The 26,214-nt window shown below is 43.8% G+C and overlaps 1 protein-coding gene across 7 annotated transcripts in view; it reads right to left on the reverse strand.

The window, feature by feature from the left end:
- The window catches only part of LOC118228475 (follistatin-related protein 5-like), a 168,396-nt gene that overhangs the window by 109,370 nt on the left and 32,812 nt on the right, over nt 1-26,214 (reverse strand). For all 7 annotated transcript variants that reach the window (XM_035420024.1, XM_035420023.1, XM_035420019.1 and 4 more), the window contains exon 4: nt 3,469-3,717. In XM_035420024.1, the coding sequence (XP_035275915.1) occupies nt 3,469-3,717 (249 nt within the window). The remainder of the gene's footprint in view (nt 1-3,468; nt 3,718-26,214) is intronic.

Consider the following 26,214-nt stretch of genomic DNA (forward strand, 5'->3'; position numbering starts at 1 on the left):
ACAGCGTTGTGCAGTAAAAGCGAAGGCCTCATATAGCAGGTTACCGCGACAACACTCCCCCTGACGACACAACCCTCAGGTTCAAAATAACAACGTTGCCCTCAGCCAGGGGCAATTTCGCCTTTAGCCGACGGGTAACGCATTTGTCCTTGGAGTCCTTGGGCCAGTTAGGGCCACGGGTTCAAATCTCACCTTCGGGGCAAGCGCTTGTTACATTTGCCATGTTGAATTCACAAAGGCGCGTGGAACCTTTGGGAGGGGGTGAAGGAGAACGCGTTCGAGGCGGGAAAACTAGCTGGGGTAACGAAAGCGCTAACAAGTGGCGGGCTGTTGCTTTTTAACTGACTTTTTGCCTGCTGACACCGCCCGAGAATCGTCTCCACAAGGACGACGTCTCCCACAGATAAGAGCGCCAGTCTTTCATTAACTGGTAAAAGAGCCAAAATAACTGAAAGGAACGGACGGCCTGAACACGGCAGTGTGGGCCGTCTCCATTCTCCAACACACCCGTTATCTTTGGAGGAAGACTTCTCCTACGGTCTTAAAAAAAAAAAAAAAAGGCAAGCGAGCCAAGCTCAATTGAAAAGTTCAAATGAGAAGCCTAGTGAGTTACCGGTCGGCTCTCAGCCACAAGCAGACCTAAAAAAAATAACTTGAATTTGTTTGCCCGTTAATTCAAGCTTCAATTGGATTTTCCTGGTCTGAAACAAAATGAGTCTAAATGAGAAAACAGAATAGGGAAAAAAGAAAAAAAAAAAAACAGAGCAATTGAAGTTGCAAAGCAGGGATGGATAGGGCAGAATACTTTAAATCCCACCAAATCCATTTGAAAGCTCATAAGATAATTTCATACCTGCTAAGTCAAAAGAAAACCACCCAGCCCCCTTCCCAGCATGCACTGTTCTACCTATGAATCACTGCCATTCTTCCTCCACCACTATGTGACCGATTATGACAGCTTTAGAACCTATCGTCTATCGTGAGCCCAAACTACTTTTCTGTAAAAACTTTTTTAAAAAACCCAATTTTTTCCCAGGGGCAAAAAAATTACAATGGAACAGGAAATCCATCATAACCACATTAATGGCATTCGGATATGCAATCATACGCAATAATTTTGGAATTATTGCAAAACACACTGTTTATCTGCAGCAGTCGATATGGCAACCCTGTCAGTCTTTTTGTCTGTCTCAGTTTTAAGAGATTTATCCAAACCAGCAAAGTGCCATTGTTTGGGAGGCTCATTTGGGCTAAATAATTTGGGGTAATTATTAATCAAGTGATCATTTGATAGTTTTTTACAATAAAATCTGTGTAGGCATATTTTCACAGAAATCATGAGATCTATCAGTATGAATATGAACATGGATGATGAAAGACAACCTCAGCCTTCTTTGTCTGGTAAAAATACACACAAAAATAAATTATTAATAATAATAATAATAATAATAATAATAATAATAATAATAATAATAATAATAATAAATGCTTTCTCTCTCATGCTGTACCTTCTTACCTGAAAGCAAGGAATTTGCATGTGTGCTAACAAGCGTATAGTTTATAAACAGTTTGTAGATAATGCCTGTTCGCATTGCGTGTGTGTGTGTGTGTGTGCGTGCACGCGCATGTGTGTACACAAACACTCAAACAGCCACACCCTTCACTTATTAATGCCTTCTGTTTATTTCTTTCTTTTCAAACACCGTTGTCAGTTAAAGCATTCTCTGAAATCAGCAAGAAATGCAGCATGAAGAACTGAAAATACAGCGCTTGCTTAAATGTGTTTCTCCAGGCTGAGGAGCAAAGAGACACAGCTGTATTGAGCACAGGCCCTTTAACGGCAATGCGGATGAAAGCAATATATCTAAAGCCAATATGCTGTAATTCGCAGACAGTAAAAAGACTTCAGTAAAAAAAAAAAGGAAAACAATTCAATAACACAGAATGTTCATTCTCTGAGGGAACGGCGAAATCTGCAGTGGATCAGCCACGGTGTCTTGGTTGCAGAGCACGAAGGATCTCTTACGGTGCAAGAAATGGCCAAGACACATAGAGTGTAAACACACGCAAAACACAGAGAGCACGCCAAGTGTATTTCATCATATCATCCACGGTCATAGAATTTTCATAAATGGCAACCATGCAAAAAATTCACCTTTGTTGGAGCAGAACTGAGAGCTTACGACAAAGAGTTAAAGACATTCTGAAGTGGCTGCTAATCTGAAGGCACTCCAGGACCTTGAATGCAGCACTAAAAAAAAAAAAAAAGGGAAGCATTCTTGATCTTGAAAGCTCTCCGCTTGATTATAACGGAGCTCAAATGCACAATCATTTTCTCTCCTCGCAAATGTGGCTGATCCTCCCCAGGTTGACACTGTGGAGACCACTGAACCACTGAAACTCAAATCTCTCTGGAAATGTGCATCTCAGGCCAACCTTTCCGGAATATTCCAAAAAAAATAAAATAAATTAAAATTCAGGAAAACTGAGGTGTGTAGGTGTGTGTGTGTGTGTGTGTGTGCGCGCGCGTGCGGATGTTTATATCGAGGTCGCAGATGCCAAGGAAACCAGCCCCGCTCCAAGGACGGCAGGGCAAGAAAGAAAGATACAAATTTCTGTTTCAGAAAACAGCTCATCAAATATGCAGCAGTGCCAAATGGTGGGTGAGCATCTGTGCATTGCCGTGAATCAGCTATCTCACTCATTCGTTCAGGTACCGATGGCTCCAGGAATGTCAGGGCACCAAGGGGGGGGGTGGGGGGGGTTGGGTGGGGCGGTGTGGGGTGGATCTCCGAAAAGAAATCCATTACTTTGCCTCAGGATTATCGCTCACAATCTACACATAACTGAAGTTTTTAAATGGCTGAACTCTTCCCCAGAAAAAGGGGTCGTACATATTTGAATATGAGTCTTGTGCCAACACGTTAAACCGGACGCATGACACCAAGCACGTACCACGTAAAGGGCTTATTCCAGGAACATTTACACACCCAACCATTTAAAAAAAAAAATTTTTTTTTTTTTTTTTTTTTTTTTTTTTTTTTTACTGCATTTCATTTTCACAGAAAACCCACTGCACAGCATCATATAAGCTCTGAGGACAAAAAATATTCAATCCTCCCTGTTGATTTTCTGTGAACATTAATCATATAAAGCTTTCCAGAAGGGAATAAACAAACAACCAGGTAGATAAAGAAGCTAAAGTAGAGCAGCCATATGACTATATCTTTTTAGAAGCCTTTATTGATCAATAACTATGACTATCATTATAGAAGCCTTTATTGGTCAGTAGCTAGGCAACTGTACCTTTGTAGAAGCCTTAATTGATCAATAACTATGACTATCATTATAGAAACCTTTATTGATCAGCAGCTAAGCGACTGTACCATTGTAGAAGCCCTTATCAATCAATAACTGTGACTGTACCTTTGTAGAAGCCTTTATTGAGCAGTAGCTAAGCGACTGTACCTTTGTAGAAGCAATCCTCGCTGTGGACTGTGGTGATTTTCTGCCGCTTGAGGCAGGCAGCCCGGTGAAGCTCGCAGTGGTTCTGGTACAGCTGTCCGTCGGACCCGCACACGGGCTTGTAGTGGACGCGGCAGTGGTCCAGACAGGCGCAGTCCCCCCGGCCCGTCTCGGCGTTGAGCACGCAGCGCCGTCCCAAGCCGCAGTACTTATTCTCACACGGCCCCCGGAGCCCATCGGCGCCAGCGAGCCCTGGAATAAGCGCAAAGCGTACGTGTTAAATCATTAATTTATTCGTTATTTAACCTTCACTTTACCAGGAAAAACCCCATTGTGATCGAGATCTCGGTTGCAAGGGGGACTTGACATAAAACACGAAGTTACACAAGACAGTAGACAAACGAGTTGCAAGCATCAAACGCGTAATGAGACAGCGGTATAACAGCAATTTTTAAAAAGCAGAGCAGAGGTTAGAAGTATATTTGAGTCATGACGAATTACATATTTGAAATCAGCAATTTCACCATACATTATTCTGATCCTTTTATTTACTTTAATTTTTGTTTTCGTTGTTGTTCCCCAGTGTAACGGAGGGAACACTGCTAGGACACTATTTTTAAAAACGAACGGGTTTTTAGCTGTGCATCTGCTCATGGTAGCGGTTGGGTGCGAGTACGCCGCTCCCATAAATGTAGAGCGCCCCATTTGTATTTGTCGGTTTGTCAACTCAAACATATTCGCTACTGTACATCTGTTCACCACCATACTGTACTGCAAATAACTTAAACATACACATATCTTCTTTCAAACATTACATATATTTATTTTAGTATATCATGTTCGATAAATGAAATGCTAAGACCTGCTACTAACTGTTGCTTGGTTCGTTTGTTTCACGTTCAAACTGGATGACGTAAACCGAATGTCACGATTCTGTGTAATTTTATTGGAAGCGCTGGACAAGATGATTTAGCTATTTTAGATGGGGGGAGACCGTAATGTGTATTCGATAATATGTTCTGTTATCTAATTAGATGGGTGATTATTAAATATAAAGTAGCAACTTATAATATATGTATAATGATTTCTATGTGTAAAATATACTTCAATTTATTTTGTGATATAATTAGATATTGTATTTAAATGGTATAGTCTAGCTATATATAGTATATAAGCAGGCCTTCTGCTGTCAGTGGTAATAGTGTTGCTGGCAGTAGGTGGGTGTGATTGTGCAAGTATAATTGATGCGCTGATTTTTTTTGTTTTGTACACATATATAAATGTTTGTATAATAGTTTGGGGAACTTTTGTAAATAAAACACCCCACTTGGGTTGCACAAGTCTTATCTCCAAGTTCATTGTAAAATCTGCTGACCGACCCTTGTAACACCCAGTGACTCTAATGAGCAAAGTAAATGTATATGTATTTTGCTGCGTCCTTTTTCATCCTGGGTTTTAGAAATGGGGAAGATTTTGAACCATATTTTTCACCGTGCAAATGGCAGAACTATCAGAACTACACTGGCCCCACCAGATACCAGCATAATGGACACCTGCACTGTACATGTGCTTATAATTAATTTGTTCCTGACTGGCAGAGAACACATTAGCAGCTGTATTTCTTAATTTCTTAGTCTGAAATATTAAACCAAACTGGAAAGAAAATCTTTGCCAATTCCTGCCTTTCTCACACACAGTAGAATTATTTATCCCTGTTACATGCAGGCCAGAAAATGCTGTGCAATTTATCTAAACTCCACAGTCCATCTCTGACAGAACATTTGTATCATTCACTGCCATTTTGACCTCATCTCATTCATGGCCATTATGACCTCATGCCATTCACCCACTATTATGACCTTGTGTCACTGACCACCATTGTGACCTCATATCATTCACCGCCATTGTGACTTCACATAATTCACGGCCATTATGAACTCATGTTATTCACCACCATTGTGACCTCACTGCCGTAATTACATGTCATTCTCTACCATTATAGCCTCAGTGGGATTGAGCTCGGCGAAATGGCATAATGATAACCCAAACACAAAGTACCCCTTTTTATGTCTTCAGAGCCTGTTGAAACTTTTTACAGTAGAACGGGGAAAAAAAAGTTCATAGGTTTGGAAAAACTTCCATCAAAGAGACATGTCGAGCAGTGTGCTCCATTGAAAACGTTAGAAACCCTTACATAAGATGCCGGTAACCAAAGTAACAAAAAATAATTGATTTGCAGGTAAGAGCCAAACATGCATTTGATGTGAACTTCTCATTAATATTAAATGATCCACTGTCGGTGTGTCTTCTACCACATAAATGTACGCTGGAAACGATCAGTAATGTGTCAGAAGGAATGCTTCAATGTTCAATCTTCCTGCATTCAAAGGACTGTCAGGACGCAGGAAATCTGCATACGGTACCTGTAAATGCAGGCATTTCAGCACAGCTGCTTAATTCACAGCACATTCTGACAGCAACCGTGCGCAAGCCAATAATCCATTACTTTCACCACAAACAAGGAAGGAAGAAGCGGTTATCTACTGATAGCGCTAACAGTCTGTTTAAAGGGACATCAAAGACAAATGAGCAATTTGGTACCATGAATCATTATTGATGACTTCTAGATTCAAAGGGAAAGTAACAGAAATGCGTGCGGTAAGGAAAGCAGGCTGAATGTCTGCGGTTATGAGCAAGTTTATCTGGGCCTCGATCTGACCAGCTTTTGCTTTGATCGTTCGACTGTTTGTTGTTATCTAAGAAAGACTCTCATTAATTTAAAAACATTTTAAAAGTTAATTTACTTTAAATGTTGCCTCCAACTGAAGAGAGACTGGGATATTCAATTTATATTTGCAACGATAACAAGGAATAAAATTTTTTTTTAAAATACAAGCAGATGTTTGCTTGGGCACCGGAGAGAGATGGAAACCCACTGTCCCCAAGCATTTTCCATGTTGCATGCATAATGAAGTCCACTGTTTGCCACAGATAATCAGGAAAAATCTGATTTGCCGCAACCTATAATGGTTTGACATGTGAACGTTTAGAAATGTATTTTACAGTATTTAACCAGAAAGGTCAACTCAATTCCCATCAACACTGATGCCCTTTGGAGTCAAGGCAGTTTGAGAATTGAGAAGATTGTGCTGCCAATCACCTATGTGGGGGGTGGGGGAGTCTAGGGTTAGGGTTGGGGAAGGGGGGGGGGGGGGGTAGACACGGAGACCCACTTAAGGAATACGACCAGGGCAACGCCTTTACTCGACAACTAGAACAAATCACTACGGTGTGCAAAGACTACAGCTTTGCTCACAGCACCCAGAAACCTCCTACAGGACATGGTCCCCATCACGGGCTTCTGCAAGCGATAGCAGGAGTAGCGCCCGCCAGTGGCAACACCCCCAGGTGCTGAACGCCTGGGTTACCGTCCAGGCACAACCCAACAGCGTGGCCCCACTTGGGCTTCAAGCCGTCATATGGGAGAAGGAGCCGGTTAGCATAGCCGCTGACATAGTTACTAATGGGCTTCATGACCATCTAGGATTCTATGTCCTCTCTTAATAGCACAGTGCATAATATTAATAAGGGAATGCAGAAGCAGGAGGTACGCAGACTCACAAAAACATGGCGGTGGGAAATCAACTCGCACACACTGTTAGCAGCTGAAATAGCACTGAATAATTTGCTGTGTATTTTTGCATTTGTATTTTTTCCCAAGGACTTACTTTGAAAACCTTAAAACCTTTTAAAAAAATCTTGTGCTAAATTAACTCTTACAGAGTACATATTTATCCCTGAAAGACTCATATAAATCCTGCATAGAATCATAGGCTCACACACTGTCAAGAGATGACATAACGCTGAATAATTTGCTGGGTTTTTTTTGCATTCATCTTATCTCCAAGATGAAATTTACTTTAAAAACCTTGAAACCTTAAAAAAATCTTGTGTTAAATCAATTCTAAGAGCACATATTTATCCCTGAAAGGGATAATCCTGCATAGAATCATAGGCTACACTGTTACACTGTTAACAGCTGAAATAACACTGAATATTTTACTGTGTATCTTTGCGTGTTTTTTTTTTTTTGTTTGTTTTTTTTTGTCCAAAGACTTATTTTGAAAAACTTGAAACCGTAAAATATGGTATTGTTCCAGAGGGCCTCCCTATACCCTTGAATTTATTCATTTGAGTAAGGGATGTGCCATTCCAGTGTCTACCGGGAGTCTGCAGTGGTGAGATACAATTGCCTTTTTTTCCCCTCCAAGCACGGGAACAAAGACCTCGGCAAAATTGAAATTCCAAATAATGACAAGCTAAACTAAAATCCCCATTATTGCTTATAACAGCCCCAGAATGAGTATCTGAGATAGATAATCTCTGAATGTAAAAGGGTATGTAAAATAGCACGGATGCTTAGCGCTTACCATTAAAATAACTTTCAATGTTTCACTCTTTAAGGTGTAAGATCACAAATTTGAGATTAGAATGTTCTTAACTGAACAATCCAACGCTGACGTAACAATCGCATTGAAAGGAATGGAGTTCTAGAACACTGACTTAGAGTTTCGGGGGGAAAACAAAAACATTCCAAAAAACCTACTCTTCAAAATGGTAATACTGCAACTATCTTTTTTTGTCTTTTAATGGAAAAAAAAAGATATTTTTTTCCCGTAATACATTCTCGTTGACTTCATTGTCACATTTGCAGTATGACCGTGACATTCATTTGGCAGACGCTTTCATCCAAAGCGACGTACAATAGGTGCATACCGAAGGTCACTGCAAATCACAGGTCCGTTAAGGTATAATACTCATTATGTGACAGATATTCATAGTACACAGTCATGTCATTAGCAGGTGTTTCATAAAAGGTTATTTTAACCTTTAAACCTTTTTAACCCTTAAAGTTAATCAGTTTAACCATCAGGGTCCAAGTTGAACTATGCGGTTGTTCCCTGTACTTGGACCGGTACTTCTCTCTAGGGGTTTCGTCATACTTGTTCCTGGTTATGGTTATACACTTTGTTGTACGTCGCTCTGGATAAGAGCGTCTGCCAAATGCCTGTAATGTAATGTAATGTAACCTTATTTGAGTTCCTAATGCCGTTGCTGTGGACGCATGCAGTGACACTGCAGACTTTGACCAGCGTGATACTTCCCCTTCCTGAAGCAGGAAGTCTGACCCTAAAAGACTAAAGCTAACCCAGACTGAGCACGTGCAGTAAGTCATCTCCACCTATCACCACCACTTAAATAAGACAGAGTCAAACAGGAAAAGGAAGCACATTATAAGTTCATTACCCAGGAGATGAAATCAGCCAGAAGGTACCTGGTGCTTAAAACATGTAGGGTTAAATGCATTTAAAAATAAAATAAACATGGTCATGTTACTAATATGAAAACAACCTGAAGCTCAATACCTGAAATATTCATTCTGTACTTTAAGCACACAATGTTGTTGTTGTTTGTTGTTTGTGGCTGTTTATTGTTGCTGTTGCAAATGTTGTGGAGATTTTAATGATTAATTGGGACTTCACAGAGAACGCTTGAGTGGCCCTGGGGGGCCTCATGTGAGGTCAGTGATTATCAGTGTCCCAAAGTGAGGTGCACCTGAAAAACAAAACATGAAAACACGTCCTGCTGTATAACAGACGCGTTTGCTCAGTGGGGGGAAAAAAAAAACTGAAAGACTGTGTCACATTTTTACTTTATCCTAGGATATTTATTTATTTGAGTTATTAATCATAGTGTTCATTCTTTTTTTAAAAATGGAAATTGTGCAAAAAAAATAAAATAGACTTGTTATCTCCCCCATTGGTTATACTTTTTTCTTTTTTTTTTAAGTAGAAAGATTCAGATAAAACACTCCTTATCTCTTAAATAGAATTCTGTACTGTATCAGAATGTGAGATGGTTCTTTTTTCTATATGCCAACTGAGGAAATTTAACATCTACAGGTAGATGAGTGGGGAAGGGGGGAGGGGGGGTCCAACATGCTGTCAGAGTTGAGGTCTGCACAGGCTTCAAATCTGAGCTGAAACAAGGCCCGTACCCAAGAACCTAACCCAACCAAGCCAAACTGGTATTGCCAAATTTGAAAACCAAACCCAAACACAAACCGAAATTGACGCGGCTTTACAATGCTTTACAGTGCAGCTGCTATGCACTTGAGTTATAGTAATAATTATCATACTGCAACTGGCTATATTTTACTTCCATATGGGACGGTAAACAGTCGCTACACAGCTTCCCAAGACACAGCAGCCCATCAGCAGGGCAGTGTGATGTGGCTGATAAAGAGATTGTCTTACCAGTTAGGAGCGATCAAGCACTGTACGCATTAAGTTTTTGTCAGCTGGCTTACCAGACCCGTTTGCTTTAGCCTACATATCTCATTAGTGCATCCGATGCCAGCAACGTTTCTGCTATTTCTTAGACGGTATATCTACGTAACAGTGTTCTTGCTGTCATACTGCAGGTCAAAACAGCGTTGCAATCCCTACAACTGTACGTGACCAGTGAGCTTTTTTTTCTGTTGTTGTCACAACGCGGTCATAATATTTCCACAACGAGGCCGTTCCTTTGGACCGCGGGAGGAAACCAGAGTACCCGGAGAAAAAAACCCACGCAGACACAGGGAGAAGCCATGCAAACCCCACACAGAAAGGCCCCCTGGCTGGAATTACAACCTGAGGCCTTCTTGATTGGAGGCAATAGTGCTACTCACTGCACCACTGTGTTGCCTAGATTTGAGACCAAAAAGACGAACGTGACACAAAGTGCAGGCAGTCAGCTTTTGCTTCATGGTATTTACATGCGTATGTGTTTCAGCGTTTTACAGAAAAAGGCTGTTTTGCCATAGAGTGCCCCCATTTTCAGCTGTGCAAATGTAAGTTAATGGATGACTGACAGGTGCTAACCGTTGCTAAGGTGTTTTCTTTTGCATGGACTGTTCACACACAAAACAGCAGCGAGTGTCTAGTCTTGGTTTTTGCCTTTGTTTTCATCTGTCGAGACTGGATTTGCAGTCAACAGGCATACGCCATCATGAAGTCCAGAGAACTAACTCTGGCTGAAAAAAAAACAATTAATCTGCGAGCAGAGACAAGAGGACAATTCATTAAGAAGGACAGCACGGAAATGGAGTCCATCTCGTACAGCGGTTTGGAAAGTCTTGGGAAAAGAAAGAAACCACGGATGGACTCAGAAATAAACACCATACAGGTTGGCCAAGGGAGACAACTGCTTATGACTTGATAGCTGATAAATAAATCCATAAAACAATGATCAGTGACATCACCAGCAGTCTCCAGAGGGCAGGGGTGAAAACATCACGAGCCACCGTATGCAGAAGACTTTCGATAGCAGACTTGTGAAGGTGACACTGCAAGACGCTACCCTCTCATATGCAGTAAGATACAAGATACCAGATTAGAAATTCGCCAGAAAAATACAGAGATGAGCCCAAAGAGTTCTGAAACAAAGTTTAACGGACAGATGAGACCAAAACGAACCTTTCCCCAAAGAAATGGAAAGCTGACAGTGTGGAGAAAGGAACGAACAGCCCATGATCCAAAGAACCGTGATCTGTGAAATATGGATGAGGTAGTGTCATGGCTCGGGTATGTATGGCTGCTTCTGGAACAGGCTGACTTGTCTTTATTGATGATGGTAGTAGTAGGATGAATTCAGAAGTGTACAGACACATTTTCTGTCTGGCTATGTACGAAAAAATTCCTCAAACCACATCGGCCAGCATTTTGTCCTGCAGGAAGGCAATGACCCCAAACACACTATGTACGCAACCAAAGCAATCATCAATGAGAAAAAAAAGTGGAAAGTTTTGGACTGACAAAGTCGGTCACCTGATTTCAATCCAATTGAGCATGCATTTCACATGCTGGAGAGGAGACTGAAGACAGCAAACACACGAAAAAATGAAGATCAACTAAAAGCGGCCACAGTGAAGGCCTGGAAAAGCCTTTCCGAAGATAACAAACGACTGGTGATGTCAGTAGGTCACAGGCGCAATGCAAATATTGCACTTCAGGGCTATGCAGCTATTGCTTTTAAGGGTAGCGCAACCATTGCTTTGACTTACTTTTAAGTTCATCCATTAACTAACTTTTGCACAGTTGAAAAATGAGGGGACTCAATACAATACAAACAGCCTTTTTATGTAAATGAAACGAAAACAAAATATGAAATAAAAGATGATTGTCTGTACTTTTGTCACATTTTCATCTTTTCATCTCAAATTCAAATGCCTATAAAGCATACAGCAATGATATTAAATCTCGCTCTGCTTGTTCCCATACCTTTGGAAGCCGCTTTTATGTAGATTATTTCCCCCGTGATTCAGTGATTTATGAAGCGATCTGTGATAAAAGTTTAAAAGGCTGAAAGCCACGCACCTTGCAATTTTTGCATTTGACAGTTTTGTTCAAGATTTTTTCCGGGTGATCTGATGGCATCTCAGAGCTCATAACATTTAATTACATCCAGTCTGTAACGGTGAAAATCACGAGGTGACATAACCTCCTGAATACACATTAGAGCTGACACTATGCAATGTGATGTTGTGATGTAATCAGGGGCACTTTCGGCAAAATCCAGAGATGGATATTTCGGTTAAGAATGTGCCTGTTCGGTGACCATGGGTGGGAGCCCCTTACATTTCCATGGTCCTCATTCAGACCAGTATACGGGACAATGGGGCCTCGTCGAGCCTCCCAAATTAAAATGCATCCCTCATGCTGTCCCAACACACAGGGCTGTTTATTAGGCTGGCCATGCGCTGCTCTCTGCGTGAATTATCTCCCCAGTACGCACTCAAAGTGCCAACAGCGCGCTGTGGTATAGAAATACACCACAGTCTTGTGTGTATCCATTTTTAAACCCTTGAAACCCTTTTCTTAGAAACTCATATGACCGCTGAAGAAATTTAAAACAAACTCTTGTCGCTGAAGACTTGTTAACATCTGAAACTACAATTGAAAGCCGGTGCCATAATCTCACAGATTTTACTTGAATGTTACAGTTTTTTAAAAAGTTTTTTTTAACTTGGGTAAGACGCTTTTAAAGACGGGGGAAATGGCTAAATGCAAAGAAAGATTCAAAATTAAAATGAAAAAACAACTAATATTATTTCTTTCACATTGTTCTTCCTACAGCTAACTTAGCTAACAGCTAACCAAGGAGCACAAAGTACAGTGTTTCCCTTTTAAATTTATTCAGATATGTCTGCCAGCTTTGGGTCAAGCACATCATATAACATTAAATAATTTGACATTGATGTTTAATTCAATAGAAAACAAGCCATGTTTCATAAACTCGAAAAAATTTCCCCTAACTCGTAAAAAAGTTTTCAGAAAGACATTAGTCTTTCTCGCTCATGCATTAACATCAGGCTGTCTCTGCCTTTGGAAGAAAATGAGAACAGAAGGAGCGGGTCCAAACAGGAAATGATCTCAGATAAATGATCCATTTTTTTTTCTCCCCCCCCCCCCCCCCCACACACATCCTCCATCGACCTTGACAGAAGATGTATTGGACTCCTGTCAGTGTGGAGATTGTATAAACGGGAACACTGGGATTTGCTCCGTAATTGAAGTTTCATATTTATGACCCGGGCTGTACGCTTTCCCCCGTGCTGCGGAACTCCTCAGGAGAGCGTCGATCATCTGAAATCAGGACAGAGGCTAACCCTGATGACCGGCTTCTTTGTTCACGCGGCAAGAGGAACAATTGAAGCTCGTGGGCAGATTCAATCTAACCGGCAAAAAAAAAAAAAACCTCCCACCCTCGATGTGAACCTAGCGTGTGCTACTTTTTCCCTTACATGCACATTTCTTGTTTATTTCAGCAATCACAAAAGCAAAATACCATGCATCTAAGGGACAAAAAAAAAAAAAAAAAAAACTTGATTTTGACATGTTGGAGTGAAAACATTTTCAAACATATCATGGCCCTTGTAGAGTGGCTTTCAGCACAGTAGAAAATATACGGTTCTTGAGATTAAGACCAGAGACTTGTGTCCCCTACAGGGAGAAAACAATGAATTGCTGGGTCTCCAAAGGTTATTAAAAAAAAAAATTGAAGAAACATTATATGTGGCATTTAATATAGTCCATTACTGAAGAGTGCAAAACTGATTTCCTGGTCTGACTACGGATAGCAGGGAGGGACAGCCGGGCAGGACACTCTAAGGAATTTGGCGTGTAGATGACAGCACCCCATTATTTATCAATAAATGATGTTAACAAGAAAACAATGACCAACAAGCTGACAGGACAGGCAGGCCAGTGGAGGATGGGCTCCCCCCTCTATAGCCAGGTTCCTCCCAAGATTTCTTCCCATTGGTGAGCTTTTTCTCGCCACCATTTCAGGGTTTTCTCCCCACTGGGAAGTTTTTTTTTTACCTCACGTGCTTGCTATTTGGAGGTTCAGACCTTGTCTTTGCTCTTTTTTCTGCTAATCTGTGAAGCATCTTTGTGGCAGTTTTCTGTAAAAGGCGATATATCAAATAAATTTTATATGATGTGACAGAAGCCCATAGCATTCAGCGAGAAGTTTCTACATTCTGCTACACAAGCAGGACTCAACGTTTCCAGCAGATTTCACAGCAATGTAATCAGCGCTGACCTTATTTAGAACAGTTTTCAGAGCAATGTGTTCATTTAGCAGACGCCCGCGGTGGCTAACAATGTAGGCGAAACATATGTGCGTTCACCTGATTCATTTAGCTAATAGCGTCAGACTGGCTAACAACATTCCTCGACTAGCACTTCCACATGTACACACACAACACCACTGAAGCACTAATGTAAATAAGCTATGCTTAACCAAGAATAAATACCGATTCAGAATACAGACTGTATATATTTAATAACCATATCAAGTCCTCAAAAGAAAAACACAAAGTCATAAAACCATCATAACCTAGAAACCACAAAAATACCATCATCTGAACTCCTTTTCATGTGGCTTTAAGTCTCATAGACAGTCACTCTGAATCTCTGCTATTGGCAGCACGCTAATGAGAATTAACTGCAGCAGACAATTCTCCACCTACTTAGACCAGCCACTTGAAAAAGATAAAACGATGGGTTTTGTTGTCAAGAAATTGATGTGCTATAAAATCTGAATCTTTAAAAGTGTTCATCCATTCTCTCTGAAACTACATTAAATTAAATTTAATTAGAAATGTGAAAAAAAAAAATAGCAAAAGGATTTCTTGTTTGCCAGTACCACAATAAAATAATTCATAGCACAGATACTCATTTCAACAATACTACAGAGACCCACTAAGATGGTAAAAGTTCTTATTTTCCATTCACTTCCAAAAAGAACTCCATTTGGAACACAATCAAAAAACAACGTGTCAAGCATTGATTATCATATGAAGCACTGTTGAAAATGACTACAAGCAACTAGCAACCCATGTATCTATTAAAGTTCCAAATGTAGTTCCTGTGCAGGATTCCCTGTTCAGCCCAAATTGTGTCCCAGGACACAAGGAATGGTGGTTGAACAGAATTTTCGACATGCTGCTGGACCAATTACAGCGCACCACGCACAGCTGGAGACAGCGCTGGTTTTTTTTTGGGAAATAAATTCTTTTTTTTTTTCATCCCTACTCTGTTTACAGTAGAATTCTCCACAATCAGATAAGCAAGTCAAACATAATTTAAATACGAAACATGGCCCGAAACTCTGCCCCCCCCCCCCCCACCACCCACCTAACAAACACACACACACTGTTCATGCATTAATATTCAGCTAATGCAAATATTGACTTTTCTGCAATGTGGCACCCCCACAACACCCCCCCCCCCTTTCAACCCCCCTCCCCCACCCACCCGCAGGCCTTCTCAGTGTGAGGCCGTGAGGACAGGGGAACCCACGCCAGACTGCTCTGTCACCCACGTCACCTGGTGACGCCCCCCCCCCCTCCACCCCCTCCCCCAAATCCCCCCCCCCCCCCACCCCGCAGGCCTTCCCACTGTGAGGCCGTGAGGACAGGTGAACTCACGCCAGACTTCTCTGTCACCCAAATTCGGCTGGTGACTCCCCCCCCCCCCCCCCCCCTCAAATCCCTCCCCCCCTCCCTCCGCCCCCCCTCACCCCGCAGGCCTTTCCACTGTGAGGCCGGGAGGACAGGTAAACCCGCGCCAGACTGCTCTGTCACCCACGTCACCTGGTGACACCCCCCCCCCCCCCACCCCCCCCCCCAAATCCCCCCCCCCCCCCCACCCCACCCCGCAGTCCTTCCCACTGTGAGGCCTGGGAGGACAGGTAAACCCGCGCCAGACTGCTCTGTCACCCACAATCGGCCGGTGACGCTCCTGACCTTTTAACGGCGTTCAGGGGGAGAAGGGGGGGGGGTCGCTCACAGCAGGGAAAAGGGCAGTAGGCCTCAGCGTAAAAGACACGCGAGGGACACAGAGGCCACCTGTTCGCTCGATTTGTCCCTGAAGGATTAAAAAAAACATTCCTGTGGTCCGCTGAGAGAAGCCTATGTAAAGGGCGTCGGAGAGTGACACAAAGAACTTTCTGGAAAGGCAGTTCATGTTTTGATTTTAAATCTATTTGGGGCAAAATAAAAGTTTTCTTTCCATCTACCAGAACCATTTTAGCAATTAAATTCATGTTTACATTTTATTCTGAACTACATCCAAGATACAGTTAGCCATCTGTTTGGACTGATACCTTCTATTTAGCAGTATATTAAGGACATACTTTGCTAATGCGACGCCATGCGTAAATCAAAATACATTTAATTTTGCAGTGTTCTAATAAATATTAAACTGTGACAATGCACATGGCAAAATGCACAAGTGTGTTGTTAACATCTCTGTATTGAGATGAAATTGTGGTGAAGGCTATGACTAAGGCTAATACACTGAGCTATTTCCGCATCTCTGTGTAAATCAGGTTTGTGTACTTGAAAAAATGAACGTTGATCAATAATCATTCGTTGCTGTCCGTGTACTCAGTTTGAAATGAACACGGGTGCCATTATCAGATTATATATTGTTCTGGTATTACATTTTAAAGCATTTTAGTGGATAAATTACAACAGCCTCTCCCCCCACCCCACCCCACCCCACCCGAGCCTGGAGTCCCCTCTCAGTTCAAATGCTGAAATGAAGAAAGAAAAAAAAAAAACGTAAAACATGTACTTTGCTGCGGCTGCTATTTATTGCTGGTTCATCACCCGAGAATAACAGCATCACATTTACCAACTGCGCTAAGCCCTTGCGCAGCGAAACGGTCATAGCTTCAGCCACTTTGTGATGAATGCCAAGCCTTTACATCGCTGGGAAACCTGAAAGAACGGCAGAATTTATGAAAAAATACGCACTTGGCAAATGAACAGGATGCCTTTTTAGCGGCTAACAGAGGTTAGCCGCTTTCAAGGGCTTCGCTGACCTGCCCTCTCTGCGAGAAACACGACCGTAATTACCATCCTCACATTACCCAGTTATGCCGGTAATGCACTGCATAGCTCTTAGCAGATTTGGTAAATGCAGCACCACCCCACTCAGAAGCATAGGGGGAAAAAAGAGCGACATTATACACAGAACTAAAACTTATACTGTACATCGTAGTACAGAACTGGTTTACACGGTAGCATGATTTGATGCCCTTGGCCACAACCTCAGCATAAAGGAGAAACACGAAACACAAGCAGAATTAATACCTAAAGGCGCTCATTAAACAGTACAGGGAGACACATTACATTTACATATTAGACGTTTAGCAGATGTGCTTATGCACAGTGACTTGAACAGATTACATTATTTTCGCTACATACAATCCATTTAACCCAGCTGGATATTTTATTTACAGAAGCGATTCCGAATTATGTATCTTGCCGAAGCGTTCAACGGAAACATTCCCGCTGGGAGCTGAACCCCATAGCCTTGCAGAAGTAAGCCCAGTCCCCTACCCATCATGCAACACTCATTATGCTGCATTGATCATCAATGTCACCACATGTAAACACACATAAGCACATACATACACACACACACACACACACACACACACATATATATATATATATCCATCCACCCATCCATTTTCTATCATACTATTTTCTGTACCCACATAGGCCTGGTCAGAGTCGCGGGGGATGCGTGAGCCTATCCCAGCATGCACTGGGCGAGAGGCAGGAATACACCCTGGCCAGGTCACCATCGGAGGGCACACACACCACTTCTAGGGGCAATTCGCAGGGTCCAATTAACCTAACCTGCATGTGTTTTGACTGTGGGGAAACCTGGAGGAAACCCACCTGGACCCGGCCGGGGTTTGAACCAAGGACCTTCTTGCTGTGAGGCAACAGTGCTACTCACTGCACCACCCTATATGTAGTGAAATATTACAATAATTTTTCCTCATGAATAATGTCAGTTTCTTTATTAATAAGGACCATTCGCAAGCCTTTAACCAGAAGTTATTATCGCAAAACATGAGTGAGTGTCCACATCACTCTATCCATCCATCCATTCATTATCTATACCCACTTATCCTGGTCAGGGTCGCAGGGGGTGCTGGAGCCTATCCCAGCATGCACTAGGCAAAAATCACTTATCTTTACATCAAATCATATTCACCCTTCAGGCAAGGCACTATGATCTGAACATAAAAAGTGCTCCAAAAAGCTGATTAGGTGATTAGGACGGACCAAAAGGATAGCCAAGTATCCATCCAACTATACTGTCAATCAATCTTTTTTTATTCATTTCATTTGTGTTTGCTATTCATTATCTGAGGTCCGAGAACAGGCGCTGTGAATTAATCCAAAGAGAGGGAGGAAAGACCTGATCAAACTGCTAACAAAATCTTCACCCAATTATCTGCGACCTCCTGAGCTTGTCAGAGAAAGGATGGAAAGCGAAGATGTTTCCAGAACTCCGCGCCCTAATCCTCATTTCATCCTTCATTTCTTCTTCTTCTTCTTCCTTCTTTGACAGGACTGTTTCACCGCTCAGAGGGAGGCTAGCAGCACAGTAGAAATCCATCCATTCATTATCTGTACCCGCTTATCCTGAGCAGGATCGCGAGGGGTGCTGGAGCCTATCCCAGCATGCATTAGGCGAGAGGCAGGAATACCCCTTGGACAGGCCGCCAATCTATCACACAGTATTCTCTCACACACTCATACCTAGGGGCAATTTAGAGTCTCCAATCAGCCTACCTGCATGTCTTTGGGCTGTGGGAGGAAACCAGAGTACCCGGAGGAAACCCACGCGGACACGGGGAGAACATGCAAACTCCGCACGGAAAGGGCCCCAAGCTGAGATTCAAACCCACGACCTCCTTGCTGCGAGGCGACAGCGCTACCCACTGCACCACCGTGCCGCCCGACACAGTAGAAATAAAAAAGGTGATTTAGCGGGTTTTAGCGGGTTGTCTTCTCGAGAGGAGCCTCTCGCTTTGATTTCACGTGCGGCAGCTGTCGGCAATAAGAGACGCGCTGGATCAGAGAGCGATAAGACTTTCCCCCCTGAAGTTTAAATCCTTCCCGTCTGAGGAGACGCTCACTGAACCAGATGCGAGTCGTCAGGGTTTTGGAGTTAACATCAAGCTTCTTTTCCTGTTTTGACTTAAGCTTTTTTTTTTTTTTTTTGAAGGCAGCTGGCATGAAACGCTAAACGGATCACTCACAGCAAGTGGTGTCAGCGGAGCGTCGCATATTGCCGTCAGGTACACTTGTCGCGGCGGCCTGCGTTCCGATCTGTTAAGCCGGCTGAATCATCTCCAGCACGAACTGGCTGCAAAACGAAAGGCCACTTTCTGCACACGCCTCCTATTGTCTGATCTGTTTTTTTTTTTTTGTTTTTTTTTTGCGCACGCTATCGCTTTCTCTAATTACCGCCCTTGTTGACCGTCCAGGTAAGTGCGGTCAAAATGGAGGACCTGTGGATTGCTTTTCAAAGGCAGCGAGCAGGGCCATGAACCACACTGAAGAGAAGAGAAGAGAGGCGAAATGTGCACGCTGCCTCTGCAACGCTGGGCCGCGGCCAAGCCTGAAAAAAACAAGACCAGGTCAAAACCTAGTGTGTGGCTGGACCGGGCGACCGACGGTGTGACGTCATAACTCGGCCGACCAATGGTGTAACTTCATCCGCTCACTCGGTCACTCGGTCAGTCAGTCACAGATATTCGCGTTTGTAGGGCTAGCCCCGCTGTTGCGGTCCAGCCAAAAAAAAAAAAAAAAAAAAAAATTGTGATTGGCAACCTGTATAGGTGGCGACGATAAACAGACAGGCTTGTTTCACCCCCAGCGACGGGTCCGCTCGCCTCTTTTCACAGCCGTTCGCCAGCCCATAATTAATTGGCGGTCCGCGCGGCGGTAGGTCACCGTCTCCACATCAGAGCGAACCGAGCTGGCATTTACGCCGAGCGAACCTCGGAGATAATGAGGTCTGCAGCAGACAGAGGAACAATGGCACCAACGCACACAGCGCGCTATGTATAGGCGCTTTGCGTGGGTCTCAATGGAATGTGGTGGCTGTGGCTGCCTACTCGAAAATGTGCCGGTGCATCTGTATCTCTGCGTCTCAAACACTTTTCAACTTTCCTCTGCGTGCTGAAAACAAGAGATGGGGTATAATGACTGTCACAGCAGCCAATTGAAACTGCCTTCATTTCTGTTTCTCGCTAGTTCGCTTTGTGTCTGGTGAGCTCAGGATTTCTCTGCTCCCCGCTTGGTCTGTATGTAGCTACTTCATGTGGTATGCCTGTAAAAAAAAAAAAAAAAAAGTTTTATGCAATCTGTGCACTTATCTCCAGCCCCTGTTATAATCCAGTAAGAACTATGCAATTTAAAAATCACACCATATACCATAATGTGGCGTTATATTACTGCATCAGGTGGAGGCAAGAGGGGTCCTTCAGCGCCAGAGATGTTTCTGGTATTTGTTCCAAACGAGCTTGATCTCCACACTGAGGTCTAGTCATCTTTATGAATCGGCCATGCAATGTATTGATCCCTGTTTGCACAAAAAATGTGTCAGCTTAGAGCAGAAGATTGTTTAGAAAATAGAACTTAAATGTCCATGACCCAGACAGTGCACTGTGTTTTATACTACACTCCTGTGGGTGCAACTGCAAATCGACCTGATGAACTTTGGAATGGACGAAACTGCTCACCAGTAGCGGGGGTGCAGACAGATGGCTCCACCCCCACCCTTTGTAGAAAAACAAGCCAAAAATCAACCACCTCTCCACATGCCTTACATTGCTCCTTAGACTGCTTCCTACTGGTGTCTTGGAGGTTCAGACGCTTTGAGAGCCTTAGAACGTATGTGACCTCCGAGCAGGAGATGAACTTCAGGACTCTGTCAGCCAGACTTCCCCGTAAATATATCCACATGAGAACATCCAGGTAAGGTAAAGACGTCCACGTGAAGAAGTCCCAGGTAAGGACTTCTATGTGTGGATTTCCACGTGAGGATGTCCATATAAGGACTTCCATGAGAGAACATCCACGTGAGGATGTCCATATAAGGACTTCCATGAGAGAATATCCACGTGAGGATGTCCATATAAGGACTTCCATGAGAGAACATCCACCTGAGGATGTCCACATAAGGACTTCCACGTGGGGATGTCCATATAAGGACTTCCACGTGAGGACATCCATATAAGGACTTCCATGTAAGGACTTCCACGTGGGGATATCCATATAAGGACTTCCACATGAGGATGTCCATATAAGGACTTCCACGTGAGGACATCGATGTAAGGACTGCAGACAGAGACCAGCGTTTGACCTCCTAGAGGACTCAGTGCTGTGAAAGCACTGCTGCTGTGATAAAATAAAACATCTGAGCGTCGTTCACGGCAATCACAGGGAGGAGCAAACAGCCCGGCTCCCCGAAGAAAACGCATTAAACCGGTATCTCTCTCTCCGTCCGCTGCCCTTTCTCGCAGTTTCATTTAGCTTTTTAAATTTTCTTTAGAAAGGCGCACAGGACCGGCTGTGCCCGTCTGAAAGGGCTGTTTGCGTTTGCGTCCTTTTTGCAGCGAAACGGCAGCCCGGTGCGAGCAAAAGCCATCAGCGTCTCCGACGAGGGCCGGCGGATCCCCGCGGCTTCGCCATTTCACTTAATTTCGCCGCCTTTGTGTTCGCCTCAATCCCCCAAATTCCTTTCGGTCTGAATAAGGGACAGGGTCACGGCCGCATTCCTGCGTGCCTGACAGAGACGCCGGGCCGTGCCTCTCAGGCCCTTTCTCCAACAAAGCTAAACCAGACAATACCGGCTGTCCCCACAGCTACTCCCACAAGAGCGCAGGCATCGTCACCTGAGGTGAGGCATCGCTTACGAGAATGCAGAACCGCCCGCTGAGTTCCGAGAAAACCTCGGTCAAGTTAGTCGCAGACAGATGAATGAGTTGCCCGCGCGGGTCTGTCCGACTGGACAAAGTCTTTTCATTACTACCGCGGTGAACTAGAGCACCGGAAAGAAAACGGAAAAGAAAAGCACACCGAGCCCTGCATTTCTTTCTGATGAATCCCGTGTGAATGCAAGGTGTCAGTTAGCCCAGCCAGCCAGCCAACCAGCAAGCCAATCAACTCGGTTGTAGGTTTCCGTGCCAACTGAAAGTCGAGCACTATTCGATCCTTCATAGAGGACTGAGCAAAACAACCTACAGTCCTTACATTTACTTTTGTACTGTAATATTTCAGTTATAGTCACAGAGTTTATATACAATGAACAACAAATTCAAATGGTTTGGTCATTCTGCACTTTCTTCATAAAGTTAACATATTAGAAGTATTACATTTCTAATATACTAAGTTATGTTAGAAGTACAGTATGTGTGCGGAGGTGTGTATTACAGTTCACTATATGTACAGTACTGAATTTTTGTTATAATTATGGTCATTAATAATACATTGGGAGCTGAAGTTCGGTAATAGACATGCATCTATGTTAGGAAGACAAGAAAAAGTATAGTTCTTTCATTTTTAAATTCTAGATTTCTTGTACTCTCGTGTTTCATAGGCCAGGGAAGTTACTGTTGACCACACGACAACACTAGGTGCTAAACAAATTGTCTTAATTGATCTCCTGCATTTCTTTGTTACGTTTTAAGACCAGCCAATGCATACTTGTCAAACTATAATATATATAGAAATATAGAGAAATATATCCATGCCACAAAAATCTGTATGCACAAAATTTCTGCCCACTTGACCACTTAAAAGTTGAGAAAAACATAAAGATTCCTTTTTTACCATGGAAACGATTAGCAGTTTGTGTTGGTGCTAGACTTGGATACTTGCAGTGCACACTGTAATTAGACCCCACAGCGAGAGAACTCAGCAGGAAAATCATTTGGACAAACAACCCATTTTGAAATTGGATCTTGTATTTCATACACATCTCCATGCGCACATGGGATTTATAGACTTCTGGAAGCACATTCAAGTTACAGTAAATATCCATCGTAAGCCCAGTCAAACATCTCCCCCCCTCCACTCCGCCCAAACCCTCACTTTCATTTTCATTTCCTCTGAAGCAACCTGCAGTGCTTTTGAAAACCACACTGCAGACTGCTCTCACAGACAATTTGCAAAGTACCGGACGGGACTCCTACCCCATCCTAGCCAGAAGGCGCTCTTCCAAAAAAAAGACTTGAAATGCAACACGCCGGGATCCGTCACAGAGAGCATTTTTACTACCCCTCGGGAGTTTTAGGACAGGCTACTTTCAGACCGACTGTAATTGCGTCTGAAATAAACAAGAACGAGAGAGAAAGGATCCTTGGTGAGTTACTCACCGGGGAGATTTAAATCCTCTTACACTGCGACTGTTTGCAGAGCCAGTGCAATGCACATGATCCATCACCAAATCTTATGTGCACATGATCCATCACCAAATCTTATGTGCACATGATCCATCACCAAATCTTATGTGCACATGATCCATCCCCAAATCTTATGTGCACATGATCCATCCCCAAATCTTATGTGCACATGATCCATCACCAAATCTTATGTGCACATGATCCATCACCAAATATTATGGGCACATGATCCATCACCAAATCTTATGTGCACATGATCCATCACCAAATCTTATGTGCACATGATCCATCCCCAAATCTTATGTGCACATGATCCATCCCCAAATCTTATGTGCACATGATCCATCCCCAAATCTTATGTGCACATGATCCATCACCAAATCTTATGCGCACACTCACTCCTTGTGGTTGCTTGGTGCTGAAACCACTTACACACACAGTCCACTGTTTCTAGTTTAAGGGCTGTTAAATCCAGACTACCTACATTTGGAGATTACGTTTCTCTTAATGAATGCGCTCACGTATATTTCAAATCATTGGGCAAGAGAAAAAAGAGCAAGAAAAAGGTCAATACTTCCTCTGATCATTATCACGATCTTATGCGATCATTATCACAACCATATCTTTTCTGATAATTATCTTTATCTGATCTTAAAAATCAATAAACTTGGGCATGACCTTTCAGTTTGAAGGTTGATTCCTCCTCTTCTGTGAATATTGGCCGCTTTTAGTATGAATTTTTATTTTTTAAATTAATTTCATTTGAACAAATTAACAAACAACATTGTAGCGTACATCTCTTCACCCGAGCTCACAGAGTACCTGCATGTAAAGTACCTGGGTGCGATTATCGCTGAGAGGCAGTCACAAGCTGACCTTGTGCACGAGGACATGCCAGTGTGACAACCAAACACCTGCAAACGTGGTTTCACGAGCGCGGGAAGGATCGGCCATTTTACAGCACTGCGCGGTGGCATCAGCCGTTTACGTGATTCCTTATAGGCCGGTCAACGCTGACACTCAAACAAACTGTAGGTGTGTGCTCATCAATCAGTCAACCAATCAACCAATCAAAAGACAGTCTGGGGTGACAGAGGGAAGGAAGAGTGGGACACAATAAGGGAAGCCCCTTCTTCTCTGGCTGGCTCAGGGTATGAGATCATCCTGAGCAACACCGTAAATGTCAATTTTTTTCCTTTTTTTTTTTTTTTAACCAATCAAATTGAAGCACAGTCCTGAAACCTTCTAAAAAAAAATCTTTGAAAAGGAAAGAATTTCAGAAAGATCAAACAGGGAATGCCAGAATTTAAAGACCTTGAAACAGGCATCTAACAATAAACCACAGCCTGGTGTTTCAACTGGCCAGGATAAACTCAGAAAAATATATAGTGCTGGTTCCCTCCTCCCCAAAAAAAACAGAAGGTGAATAAGCTCTCATCCTGTATCTGGTGGATCCACTCCAGTTAAAGGTGTGATAAATTCTGAAAAGGACAGCCCAGCTGGCCATGGGGATGGAGGAGACAGCGTTATAATGGCAGACAGCCCCATGTGAGCATGGTCCAGGGGCCACAGCAGCCCTGTGTGAGCACGGTCCAGGGGCCACAGCTGCCCTGTGTGAGCACGGTCCAGGGTCCACAGCAGCCCTGCGTGAGCACGGTCCAGGGGCCACAGCAGCCCTGCGTGAGCATGGTCCAGGGGCCACAGCAGCCCTGTGTGAGCACGGTCCAGGGGCCACAGCTGCCCTGTGTGAGCACGGTCCAGGGTCCACAGCTGCCCTGTGTGAGCACGGTCCAGGGGCCACAGCTGCCCTGTGTGAGCACGGTCCAGGGGCCACAGCAGCCCTGTGAGCACGGTCCAGGGGCCACAGCTGCCCTGTGTGAGCACGGTCCAGGGGCCACAGCTGCCCTGTGTGAGCACGGTCCAGGGGCCACAGCTGCCCTGTGTGAGCACGGTCCGAGGGCCACAGCTGCCCTGTGTGAGCACGGTCCAGGAGCCACAGCTGCCCTGTGTGAGCACGGTCCAGGGGCCACAGCAGCCCCGTGTGAGCACGGTCCAGGGGCCACAGCAGCCCTGTGTGTGAGCACGGTCCAGGGGCCACAGCAGCCCTGTGTGTGAGCACGGTCCAGGGGCCACAGCTGCCCTGTGTGTGAGCACGGTCCAGGGGCCACAGCTGCCCTGTGTGAGCACAGTCCAGGTGCCACAGCTGCCCTGTGTGTGAGCACAGTCCAGGGGCCACAGCTGCCCTGTGTGTGAGCACAGTCCAGGGGCCACATCTGCCCTGTGGCAGACAGCTCACCGCCCACAGGGCATCCTCAATCAGAGCTCCTCCTCTCCTTCGCTTTCCGCCCGGAAGATAGCGGCTTTGAAGCAGAGAGAGGAAACATCTGCCGAATTTGCCGAGCCGGGGGCACTTCCCTGGATTCGGCATCTTGGTACGTTCAGCCCCCCGAAAAGTGTCGGTTTATAGAGACGCTGTATCATCACAGCACATTTCTATAGATGCACTGTGTTTCAATTTTTCTCCTTCGTATGATAACATATTTATAATAAAAAAAAGCATACCGCCTTCTGTCCCATCTGTTTTCAGGAAATATGTAAAAAAACAGGACAAAAAAAAACAAACCACAAAGAGCTGCTGGAACAACGATTAAGGTAACGGCGCAGAGACCCAGTTACTGCGGACGGTGTTGCACACCCCGAAAAATCTAATGCGTAATCATTTATTTTATGCGCAATAAAATAAAATTAGCCAGCCACTGCATGCCAAAACGGCGCAATAAAAGTAGACGGGGGGAAACGGCGGCCATTTGCAACAGGAAATGCGCACAGGGGGGCTTCTGGGACTCGTTCATCTCGGCCGCCGTAAGGGTTTACAACGACAATTAAATTACGCCTGTTGCGGTGATTTGGCGG

The sequence above is a fragment of the Anguilla anguilla genome, chromosome 5 (assembly GCF_013347855.1).
Source record: "Anguilla anguilla isolate fAngAng1 chromosome 5, fAngAng1.pri, whole genome shotgun sequence".
NCBI lineage: Eukaryota > Metazoa > Chordata > Actinopteri > Anguilliformes > Anguillidae > Anguilla > Anguilla anguilla.